Source organism: Diabrotica virgifera, chromosome 8 (assembly GCF_917563875.1).
Source record: "Diabrotica virgifera virgifera chromosome 8, PGI_DIABVI_V3a".
Taxonomy (NCBI): Eukaryota; Metazoa; Arthropoda; class Insecta; order Coleoptera; family Chrysomelidae; genus Diabrotica; species Diabrotica virgifera.
The window spans coordinates 63888762-63901935 of record NC_065450.1 but is presented as its reverse complement, the minus strand read 5'-3'; the positions used below and the strand labels follow the sequence as shown (position 1 = coordinate 63901935).

General features: G+C 33.9%; 1 protein-coding gene across 1 annotated transcript; it reads left to right on the top strand.

The window, feature by feature from the left end:
- Nucleotides 1–11627: 11627 nt before the first annotated feature.
- LOC126890615 (uncharacterized) lies at nucleotides 11628–12467 on the top strand. Its single transcript, XM_050659698.1, has 3 exons — nucleotides 11628–11865; nucleotides 11925–11993; nucleotides 12072–12467. The coding sequence occupies exons 1-3, from the start codon at nucleotides 11758–11760 to the stop codon at nucleotides 12195–12197; spliced, it is 303 nt and encodes a 100-aa protein (XP_050515655.1). The 5' UTR covers nucleotides 11628–11757; the 3' UTR covers nucleotides 12198–12467.
- Nucleotides 12468–13174: the final 707 nt, after the last annotated feature.

Here is a 13174-nt window from a genome sequence, read left to right as displayed (position 1 = left end):
CCCTTACTACGTGTCCAAAATAGGCCATCTTTCTATATTTGATGTTATCAAGCAGCTCGCGGGCAGCATTTGCTCTCTTAAGGACTACCACATTTGTCAGCATAGCCGTCCATGGTATTTTCAGTATACGTCTGTGCAGCCACATTTCAAAGGCCTCCAAACGATTAATGGTGGATATTTTTTATGTCCATGCTTCGACACCATACAAGAGGACTGACCAAATCTAACATTTAATCATGCGCTTTCGAAGTTGAAGTTGCAAGTTATCATTACAGAAAAATGATCTCATTTTTAAAAATGTCGGGCGGGCTATCTCGATTCTACATTTTATCTCTTTATCTGCATCTAGTTGTTCAGTAATATGGCAACCAAGATATTTAAAACTGGGTACTCTTTGAATTATATGACCATCAACATATAACCGTGAATCTTGATAGGCCAAACGGCTAACTACCATGTATTTTGTTTTTGAACAGTTTATGTTTAGGCCAAACTCTCTTCCCACTGTGTCAATGGCATTTAAAAGATGTTATAACCATTCATATCATCACTTAAAATAACTGTATAACTGTATCGTCTGCATATCTGATTGTATTTATCAGAATTCCATTAACTTTCAGACCCCATACCAAATTATGCAGCGCTTCCTTAAATATTCTATCTGAATATAAATTAAATAACAGTGGGGACAGTATACAACCCTGTCTGACACCCCTTTGTATTTTGCTTATTTCTGTTGATTTTCTATTTATGCAAGCTGTCACTGTTTGACGCCAGTATAATTTTTCTATGATTCGTACATCTTGACTATCAACTCCTTTATCCTTTAATATTTTAATTAATTTGTGATGTTGTACTCGGTCAAAGGCCTTCTCATAGTCAATAAATACAGCAAAGACGTCTTTCCTTTGATCTCGGCATTTCTGCAATAATACATTTAGTGCAAAGAGTACGTCCCGGGTTCCCAGTCCATTTCTGTAGCCAAATTGTGTTTCATCCTGATCTTCTTCACATTTATCTCTGATTCTACTGTGGATGATACGTAGAAAGATTTTCAAAGTGTGGCTCATAAGGCTTATCATTCTATAATCGCTACCGTTTTTCGAACGTTGTTTTTTTGGTAGGGTCATGAATTCGGGCTTTAACCTATCTTCAGGGATATCACCAGTCGAAAAAACATCATTGAATAGATTGACTAGTATTCCAATGTTTTCCTCATTTATGAGCTTTAACATTTCTGTAGGTATGTTGTCAGGACGAACGGCTTTCTTGTTTTTTGCCAATTTTGTAGCATGTAGTATTTCTGATTTTAGTATTTCTGGTAGAAGTAGAAGTAGAAGTAGAAGTAGAAATATTGTCACTGAAATTTTTTACAATTTTATGGACAAAGCTTACATACAGTCAAAAAAAAAACATAATATCAATAACAAATAACAACTACAATTTACTAAAATTAGATAAATCGTCAATATATGTACAGTATAATATAAGATATAAAAGCTAAGACAAAAACAATTTATTGCAAAATTTATATAAATTGCAAATTGAACAAACTTACAACTAATAAAATAAAATACATAAGGAACTGGCAAGTTTATGCTACTGCGTATGAAACCCAATTTTCTTAGTTATTCATTAAGAAATTCTTCTATTGAATAGTATGGTCTTTTTAATCCGGTCAACTTAGACATCAAAATGCTTGGCAAATAACAAAAATTGCTGGAGAACCAAATTTTGGTGGAGAGCTAGGGTATACCATAACAAATAAATATACCATAACAAATAAAGTTTAAAAAGTCCCCATCGATCCCATGTGTGCGTCAAAAGTTGTTCGGGGTCAAAGGTCAAAATTTGAGATTTTTTGTATTTTTTTCGAAAACGGTAAGTTTAATCAAAAAAAAAAAAAACTTAAACCAAAGTTGTAGATCTTAAAATTCTCTACTAAAATAGTCCTTACTATTTTTTTCCTAAGAGTTGCCATTCCTGAGATATCGCGATTCAAAGAGTCACATTATACATGATATGCACACCTTTCCACACCACGCACCTGTGAGGTAGTGTACTCGGCGCGTTTTTTTACCGTGGTTTTCCCTGTAGGCCTACTCCACTAACTGTTTTGACAATTTTAGGATAATTTAAGGAAACAATACCGGTCAAGTTCTAGATATTACCTTATTATTGATATTGATTATATTATTGATATTGCTATTGATTATTAGGTTAACTATTGTTTTGATTTATTTAGATATTTTAATCAGATTCATATTCTTGAAAGTCTACTTCAACAGTGAAGTCTTCTTCGATTTCATCTTCTTCCTCTTCCTCTTGCTGGATGTTCAAAAATTGTTCAAATGTGACTCAGTCATTGGTCTCTTCATTAAAATCACAGGAGTCTTCCTCTGTTGTACTAAACTGGACATTTGAGCAAGACTGAACTTGGCAGTTGGTACACACTAGAGAACACAGCAACCCGACTTTTTTACATCCACATTTGGCACTACAACCTTTTTTGCAATTGCAAAAAATAGTGTTAAGGAGTTTTTCTGGAGCAGGTGGGAGTAAGGTTTTAATCGGTTCCAGAGTATTATCTATTAATTTCCAACCCCAGTCTTCTGGATTCAGTTCATTGCCTAGCCATGTTTGAACTTGATAATATACTCGATACAAATGTTGAAAAGCAGATGCTGATGTTGGAGGAAGACATGATAGTTGTACGTGTTTCTTGTTTCGCGTATTTTTTACAAAAGTTAAGTATCGGTATTTATCAAGACAAATAATTTTTTTTGGAGCTCCATAAACCGCAAGAAGAAAGCGAATTCCTTCCGTAATTATTGTTTGCGGTGTAGAATCAAGTTCTGTAAAAACTTTACAGCAGTCAGTCAAATCTTTTTTTTCGAATAATTAAGTACTGACGTTTTGCCCCTTCTGTACATTGCGGACGTAGTGTCGCAGCCGGTTATCGCATGTAAATATAAAATGTACTTTTGGCATTTGGGATAAGCCGATAAACTATTCGAAGAATATATCTCTGTTCGCTGTTGAGCCCTTCCAGGTTTCAGAAAATAAATAACTTTATCTACTGGAGTCCTTGCAGTAATCAGTACCAACAAATCAACACCTTCACCAACTACAATTATTGTTGTGTTTGTTGCCTTAAATTTTTCAATTGCTGTCCCAATTATAAGGACATCTGCGTCATTTTTAGCTTGTTTCACTTCAATATTCGCAGCTGTTAATTTGTCAGTTAACATTTCAGCTTTCTTTCAGCTTTCTTCTTGCATTTGTTTCACCATGCATTTGTTTCACGAAAAATTCAAATCTTTGATCTTTAACAATTCAAAAAGTATTGATTTATTTTAATAACTTAATATAACACATTTTGCTTACAATTTCTCCCTCTATCGATTTGTGGGGTTACTTTAAATAAAATAGTTTTTACCCCCGAGAAGGGGTGGTATCCACCCTCAGGGTAAAAGTGCAAGTTGGCACCAAATCAGTTTTGTTTCTTGAGGTATGCTCTAACTAGTCACCAATATTCATGCAAATCGATGGAGGTTTAACAAAATAGAAGGTGAAAACCTTTAATGACTGCACTAACTTTCCCCTTTCATCCCTTATTGCTACTTCCTGTATCCACTGAGGTATCAGCCTGAAAGGGGTCATAATTGTCAATATACAATGGACACATTTCACAAGAAAAACTCCATATTACTTATGACGATGATTTTTCGGCTCTAGCTCTCCGTCTATTAGACCAACATTTGCCACTGCATTTGATTGGGAGAAGAGCCACCATCGAATGGCCTCCTCGGTCACCAGGTTTGTCTTCCCTGGATTTCATTTTGTGGGGACACCTAAAGAGTAAAATCTATATTATAAATACCACCCGTACCTTTAAAAAATGTTCCTCAACGAATTGTCAAAATTAATACCGACTAACCAAATTCTTTGGAATGAAAGACAATGTTTCGAACTAAGTCTTTATCATTGTATGGACTCCAGACGTCAAAAGTTTCAACATTTGGCTAACTAATGAATGAGTAACGGGCTAAAAACATTATTTTAAAAACATTATCTTAAAACAAGGTAAATTCTATCTTAGGGTGCAAAGTAAAATGAACGAAAATACCAGAAAATTGTTTCCCCTTTATAAAAAATCGACGTTTCGCTGGACTTCAAAAATCTGACAGTTTACGTATTTTCGCATATTTACGAAATATTTAAAAATGAGAATAGTATAAATGTATTTACAATGTTTATGGTAGGGGAGCAAAATATGCTAAATGTGCAGTCACTCGAGCGCTTTGGGGACCTATTGGGTTGTGATTATTAGGTCCTAAAACCAAAAAAAGTTAATTAAAATTTTCCATTTTAGTGGGACTTCCCATTTTTTAATATAATTTTCCATTTCCAACAATCGTTTTTTCCGATTATAGCGCCATCTATCCATAATTCGAAAAAATGTTTCGAATAAAATTTGCATATTTTTATGCAAAGAATCCAAATCTATAATAAAAAATGGGAGCTCCTATTTAAGATTTTAAAGTAACCCCCACCCCTCCTCCGCGGGGGGTCGTATTTGCTATTTTTCGAAAGATTTTTGAAAAATATTGAACACGTAGTTTTTATTTTTTATTCGCTTTTCTTTTGTGAAACTTTTTGACTCACCCATTTCCGTACGCCCCACTCAAATCGTCAGATTTTTGAAATTACACTATTTTGCATGTACTTAACTTACCTTTTCTTAATCTGACAATTTAGAGTATTTTTAAGGATAATTTTTTTTCGGGTCCCCCTGAACGAACTCCTCTGTGTTAAGAGCCAATATGGTAGAGGTGCATCTGCAGGGTACCACGTTTCTCCCACGTATAAGTATATCTCTATGATATAGGTGGATGTATTTGTTTTTTGCTATGTATACACGTATTTAGATCTCCTTAGACAAAGTTTGAAGTGTTTATATCAGAACTATATATATTGTTTAGCATAAATATAATATAATAAAAACCGATATCACCATATTTATGGTAAATACTAATAATCATATTATGTTATCACCAGATAAAATAACCACAGATTATCTAAAAGTGTTTTTTCACCAAGAGTGAATTTGAATATATTCCACCTATAAATAAGTAGTATATTAGAGGTTTATCAAAAATTTATTTTAACCACAATTTCATTAAACTAAAGCGTAAAAGTAAATAAGAAACTACAAGAACACTTAAATAAACTAGTAAATTGGTCCATAATCACCGGTAGGTGATTAGTTTTTGTTCTAATTTTGTTTTGTTCTAATTTGTTCTATTAGTTTTTGTTCTACTTTGTGATATGTTCATAAACATGTGCTTGATATTATGTTCATAAACATATCGAGAATAAACCAAACCTCACGGTTGACAAACCAAAACCTTACCAAAAAAAAAATCTTAAGAATCTTAAAAATCTCAAAAATCATAACCAATGTTTTAGAGTTTATTAATCGAAAAAATTTGAAATAAAAAACAATTACCAAAATAGACCGGGGAATTTAGCACAAAAAATCGATTTTTAAATACAGCACCTAGAAACTTGCAACTTTTTGCATTATGTTCAGGATGATGTCAAGAAAAAATATTACTCTAGAAAACTGGGTGGAAATGTATTCGCCGTGTGCAAGTACTTGGAGAGGATACGAGAAATGATCGTGTGCGAATACCGAAGAAATCTTGCAATTTTCTTAAATAATTCATTGTCAAAATTGAAATTGTCAAATTATATTTCATTATAATATAATTAGTCCTGTCGCCAGGGGGGGTACAACGGCCTCGTTAATTCAGATGGACTTACTCAAGTTTTTTTTATGTATTTTGACCCGTAGAACACGAATTTTTTGGGTAACAGTTGATCCGGGTGTCGATAAGATTGTTATAGACCAAGAACTTGAGGAATCAAATAACAGCGATTTTTGGCAAAACAAAACAATATTTTGTATTTTTTGGGCCATTTTAAGTAAAAAATATTTCTACAAGTTTTTTCGTAGGATGCACAGTTTTCGAGATAAACGCGGTTGAACTTTAAAAAAATCGAAAAATTGCAATTTTTGAACCCGAATAACTTTTGATTAAAAAATAAAATAGCAAGTCTGCTTACCGCATTTGAAAGTTTAAGTCAAATTATATCGGTTTTGATTATTTGCATTGGTAAAAATTTATTTTTTTATTGTTTAACAAAGCTATAAACACGTAGGGTTCCCCGTGCTTTTACATGCGTTTTAACGCATGTAACGTAGAAATAGTCTTGATTGCACTAGTACCTATTCTACCTACTCGTTCGATTTTAAATGAGAAATCATAGAAACATCACTCACGCACTAGTTGTTTGTAGCTTTGTTTAGCAATAACACAATAAATTTTTAGCAATGCAAATAATCAAAACCGACATAATTTGACTTGAACTTTCAAAGGCGCTAAGCAGAATTGCTATTTTATTTTTTAATCAAAAGTTATTCGGGTTTAAAAATTGCAGTTTTTCGATTTTTTGAAAGTTCAACCGCGTTTATCTCGAAAACTGTGCATCCTACTAAAAAACTTGTAGAAATATTTTTTGCTTAAAATGACCCAAAAAATACAAAATATTGTTTTGTTTTGCCAAAAATCGCTGTTATTTGATTCCTCAAGTTCTTGGTCTATAACAATCTTATCGACATCCGGATCAACTGTTACCCAAAAAATTCGTGTTCTGCGGGTCAAAATACATAAAAAAAATTTGGGTAAGTCCATCTGAATTAACGAGGCCGTTGTACCCCCCCTGGCGACAGGACTAAATGCATTTTTGGCAAAGTAACGTAAGTGACATTTTTGGCGAAAATCATGTTTTTCCATTAAACTTACACTATTATTGTCTAGAAGATACTGCCAAAGAGTAGTAAGCCTAGAATTACTTTAAACATAATATATGTATAGGCTTACTACACTTTGGCAGTGCCTTCTGAACAATAATAGCGTTAGTTTAATGGAAAAACATGATTTGCAAAAATGTCACTTACGTTACTTTGCCAAAATTGTATCGATATTTCATATCTACTGTCAATGAAGAAGAAAAATTATATATTGCTCCACAATATTGGTATGATATGCAATTATTATACAAGGTGTCCCAAAAGTAGTGGAAGGGTCAAATATTTCGCGAACTAAACATCGGATCGAAAAACTGAAAAATACGTGTTCAATCATTTTCAAAAATCTATCCAATGACACCAAACACCAACCCCCACTACTCCCCCTGGTGGTGGGGTGGGGGGTAACTTTAAAATATTAAATGGAAACCCCCAGTTTTTCTTGCATATTTTAATTCTTTACTTAAAAGTTAGCAACTTTTATTTAATACATTTTTTCGAACTGTGGATAGATGGCGCTATAATTGGGAAAAACGATTTATCCCGTTACCATAGGTAAATTATAGAATCGGTCTAGTATCTCACGAAATGCACTTCCAAATGAGACACTAAAAAACAGATTTTTAATCTTTTTCGAAAACCTTTCGAATAACACCAAACGTGACCCTCCAACCGACCATCTGGAGGTGGGGCGGGGGGTAACTTTAAAATCTTAAATAGCAACCCCACTTTTTATTACAGTTTCGGATCCGTCATGAAAAATTAAGCAACATTTATTCGAAACATTTTTTAGAATTGTTAATAGATGGCGCTTTAATTGGAAAAATACGATTTATTAGCGCCATCTATCAATAATTTTAAACAATGTTTCAAAATAAATGATGCTTAATTTTTTATGACGAATCCGAATCTGCCATAAAAGTGGGGGTTGCTATTTAAGATTTTAAAGTTACCCCCCACCCCACCTCCAGGGGGTGGGTTGGAGGGTCATGTTTGGTGTTATTCGATAGGTTTTCGAAAAAGATTAAAAATACGTTTTCTGGTTTCTCGTTAGGAAGTGTATTTCGTGAGATATTAGACCGTTTCTACAATTTACCTATGGTATCAGGATAAATCGTTTTTCCCAATTATAGCGCCATCTATCCACACTTCGAAAAATGTCTTGAATAAAAGTTACCTACTTTTACGTAACGAATCCAAATTTGCAAGAAAAACTGGGGATTTCCATTTGAGATTTTAAAGTTACTCCCCACCCCACCTCCAGGGGGTGTAGTGAGGATTGATGTTTGGTGTCATTGGATAGATTTTTGAAAATGATTGAACATGTACTTTTCAGTTTTTCGATCCGATGTTTAGTTCGCGAAATATTCGACCGTTCCGCTACTTTTGGGACACCCTATATAAAAGTAAATTTAATTAATTGTATTTTGCTTGTAGTAGTGCATTTTAATAATTAATTTTATTTACTTCATACAATTGTTTACCTTTAATTAACATAACCTTAATATTATTTTTCTTTTTATAATTTTTTTGGACTATGGCCTTGACAATTGTCCAGTAACAAGGACCAATATGATTGGCCAATATAAATAAAAGTGCGAAAAATGTTGCCGAGATATAAAACCAGGTGTCGCTTTTCCGAACTTGCACGGTCCCAATTACATAAAATACATAAACCTGTCAAAAGAGGTACATTAAGGGTAGTGATGTGAGTTGTAAAATTACATAACTTACGTTACATAAATTACACGTAACTTACGGTAATATTACATGATACCCGTAACTTAATGTAATTTATGTAATTTTTGGAATTTACGTAATTTATGAAATTTAACGTAACTTATGATAAATTTACATAAATTACCGTAATTTATGTAATTACTGGTAAAATTACATATATTATGGCAACTTATGCGCGCGCAATTGTCGTAAGTGCGGTGCGCCGGTGCCGGCGCGCGCGAACCAGTGGGTGCTATTACGCTCGTCGCTCGTTAGTCGTTCCTTAGTCTGAGTCAGGCAGGTTATGTTTACATTTCTGTTATTGTATGTGTAATGTGTATGTATAAGTTAGTTTTCGACTGTTCTTTCTCTATTCATTCACGCAGCGTTGGTTACTTTACATTTATTTATAAGGAAGCACAGAAACTATAAGGTAAGAAATATATTATTTCTACAAACAGCAAAACACGTGCCGGTGATGTCCATAGCAACCTTAGATTGGGAAACACAGGGGCGGGCCTATCGCATATCGACTGTACGTTAAATCTAACGCGCGTCATTTTATATGTGGCTACAGTACTTAATTCTGAATTCGGTTTACCAAGTTTTATTCGATTTTTTAGATTAGTTTACTGTACAATAACTATAAGAATGATAGGAGCAACGGGGTACTTGTGCATGTAGCATGTGTAATTGAATTACACTGACATAACTTACTAAATAAAAAATTTTGATAACGTTGAGGGCAAAATAATGTAGTTGTCCGATCCAGTATTCTGCTTATTCGAATTTCATTAAATTGTTACACAGATTCAATTTTAATCTTTCTTCTATTTAAGGATGCCTAACAATTTTTTATGCCCTCGTGCCCATCAAATACTTTGAAAAATAATGTTTTTTCCCTTCTTAATGTTTAAGTCTACCTGAATATTTTTTTTAGGTCATAAAACATGGTGAAACGTAAGACAGATATCTGGCTTTATTTTGAAGTGTTACCTGCGGGTTCTTCTAATCAAAAGACCATAAATGTGAGGTGTAAATTTTGCAAGAGTGTACATGCAAAAAATGCTACAAGAATGAAATCTCATCTTCAACAATGCACTTATGTGCCGCATATGATAAAACTTAAATTCAATATTTTAACTCCAAAGTCAAAGGGGAATCACTCTAAATTTCCATTTGAAACATCCATGAAAAAGATCACATCGGCAAAATTGGATAACGATAACACTGATGCTGCTTGTACATCATCAACGGTTTCCACAGCATCAACATCTGCTTCTGATAACATTCATGTGGAAACACCTGTTTGCACAAAAATCAACAGAATACAATCATTTTGTGATCGAATGACACACGAACAAAATAACGAATTGAATATTTTGCTTGCTAGAGCTATTTACACCAGTTCAGCACCACATTCAATTACCGAGAATGAAGATTGGAAATTGTTTTTTAAAAAAATTAGACCTTCATACACCTTACCATCGAGATATATGTTATCAAATCGTCTCCTGACCGAAGAGTACGAGCGAGTTGAAGTTCAAGTTAATGATAAAATTAAGCAAGCTGACAATTTATCATTGCAATGCGATGGTTGGTCCAACTTGCGAAATGAAAGTGTAATTAATTTCATTGTTACAACACCCGAACCGTTATTTGTCAAATCAGTACTAACAAAAGCAGAGAAGCATACCGCAGAATATATAACAAAATTAATGGTTGAAGTTCTGGAGGAGTATGGACCTAAAAAATTTTTCGCTATTGTGACTGATAACGCAAAGAATATGAGGAAGGCTGTGAGACAATGTGAAGAGATGTATCCCCATCTTGTATCATACGGCTGTTTAGCGCACACATTACATTTATTGTGCAGCGATATTTTGAAATTATCTTCAATAGAGACACATTTGTCACATATTATACATATCGTTAAAACTATTAACCAGTGTCAAGTACTGAGAGCTCAATTCACAGAAATAAGAAATGAGATGAAGTGTGGAGTGTCTCTTAGCCTACCTGTAAAAACAAGATGGGGTTCACATGTAAAATGTCTTCAAGATCTGACTAAATGCAAGTCCGTCCTACAACGTCTAGCAATATCTCCAGATAAAACAATTCAAGATAGAATACGCAGCGCAAAAGCAAATTTACTTGATGAAGGATTCTGGATAAATTCTAGCGCTCTTGTTGAATTGCTTAAGCCAATTACTGAAGCAATAACACGTCTTGAAGGAGATTCTTCGTCAATTCATTTGGTTTGTGAAACTTTCGCGAAAATCGGTAGTAACATATCTACTCATTTAGAATGCGTGAAACTAACGGATTGCGAAAAAACAGAAGCGATGGATAAATTTATATCAAGGAAGGAATACGCCCTTCAACCGATCCATTTTGCCGCAGACTTACTAAACCCTCGGTCTGTTGGTGCAAATTTATCATCAGCCGAAAGGATTGAAGCGATGAAATACATTACTACTATGTCAACCACGACCACGATAGAGATTGGTGATGAAGGAGTGTCAAAGATTACTGAGGATTTAGGAAACTATTTAGCTAAAACAGACTTTTTTGGCGAAACATTTTTATGGAACATACTCGATAATGTCTCTTTGGTTACATGGTGGAAAGGATTTTGTGGACATTCATGCCTCTCCAAAGTTGCAGTCAGGATATTGACAATGCCGTGCACTTCTGCGGCAACAGAGAGAAGCTTTAGCTCCCAGAGCAGCATTCATACGAAGAGAAGAAATCGCCTAACAACTCAAAGGGCAGCAAATTTAAATTATATACAATATAATTCAAAATTGCTGAAACGTTCACGACAACATCACATACAAAGTCAATATCCTATAGAAGAGACTGTACAGAACAACGTTTCGATAGAAGGTAGAAACTTACAGAAGGAGATAGAAGTAATTGAAAACCATATTTCCGAAGAGGAAGAATTAGACGAGGTAATTTTAAATTTAGGCATTTTTTAGATATGTGATATGTGCATGTGATATATGCAGTTTGCTTCTTTTCCGATTTTCCAATGCATTCCACCGTTTTCGAATAAAAAATTATAAATCTTATGTTTTCAGACAATATCATCATGGCATTCAAATACAACAGGAAATGGAAATTCCGACGATGATTTTAATTTTGCTGACTTTGCAATGACCGATGATGAAATTGATCAAAGAATGGAAACTAGGGAACAGAGACCAGCACGCATTTTGAGACAAAGCAAAGTGAACATTTTAGAAAACGTCTTAATGAAATCGGTAAATTAGTGTAAACACATACATATTTATTGTTTATATTCCAAAATTATCAATTTCAGGGTAAAGGCACAGAACAACCCCAAAAAAAAACGGAAGTCGAGAAGGATACTTCAGATGCCGAAAACAAGGTAGTTAGATCTGTATATATTATATTATAAACCCATTATTTTTACTCTCTATGTTTACACTTTCCTATTTAATTTCAGGATGCAGTTCTGGATTTGCCGGAGATAAAAAAAATTACACAAGGCTCATTGGAAGAGCAAACAATTGAAACTTCGACGTTTTATAACAAGAAGGTCTCCAGTTGTCTGCGAAAAAGGAAGTTGTGATTTATAAAAGCCGCTTAAAACAAAACTAAAGAACCTATGTTTTCATTTCTTTATTATTTGTATGTATTTCTTATCCACTTTTCTTTATTTCATAAGTATGTAGTTACTTTGTGTTTATTATATTCAATATGAATGCAAACAATTGATTTTTTAATACAATGAACATAAATTACATAAGTTACATAAATTACATCTGGTTTGTAATTTTTGGGTAATTTTACACGTGTAACTTACAATTTCTGAAATTACACGTAATTTCACATCGCTAATTAAGGGACATATTTTATTACTAAGGGGTTTTTGGGGTTGCTGAAGACGAATACGCCATCAGAAACGACCACCGGAGCACCTGGTAACCAGTTTAACTACGTCATCTGAAGTTTCAAGGGCTTTCGGCACTAAATTGATGCAAACAGATTACTAGAGGGTTTTTTGGGGTTGCTGAAAATGAATACGCCATCAGAACCGACCTACCGTTGCACCTAGTGTCCAAAATCCCTCCAAACTCCAGAAGATTTAGACACTTTGAAAAAAAAAATTTGTTTTAATAACTTTAAAAGTAGGGGACAGGAGGGCAAGATGGAAGGATAGGGCAAGATGGAAATTACCCATAAAACCCGAACTGCGCAATGAAGCGCCCGGGTCCACACTCACACAGATGCAGGCGAACCTCTTCCATTTACAAACGAAGGCTCAGTCAGTTCAGGTCAAATGAGTGTACAGTACAGGCTTCCTTCTTATTTTCGCAGTTAAATATTACGCAATTATTGAATTTTTGTGATACGATTATTTAAACAAGGTGTATAATATTATTATTATCCATTTATACAAAGTATCTATTAGGTACAGGTTATCTGAATTGATATTTAAATAAGAGAAATAATAAAGCATTTTTAAAGTATTGATATTATCATTGGAAAGGGGCATATGGGCAAGATGGAAAATTGCAACTTAGGGCAAGTTGGAAGATAATAGTT

Excerpts from the sequence above, each read along its gene's own strand:
- LOC126890615 (XM_050659698.1), top strand. The coding sequence starts at position 11,758 with ATGACCGATGATGAAATTGATCAAAGAATGGAAACTAGGGAACAGAGA. Across the intron at positions 11,866-11,924 it reads AAAACGTCTTAATGAAATCG|GGTAAAGGCACAGAACAACC; the intron begins GTAAATTAGTGT and ends TATCAATTTCAG. Across the intron at positions 11,994-12,071 it reads CTTCAGATGCCGAAAACAAG|GATGCAGTTCTGGATTTGCC; the intron begins GTAGTTAGATCT and ends ATTTAATTTCAG.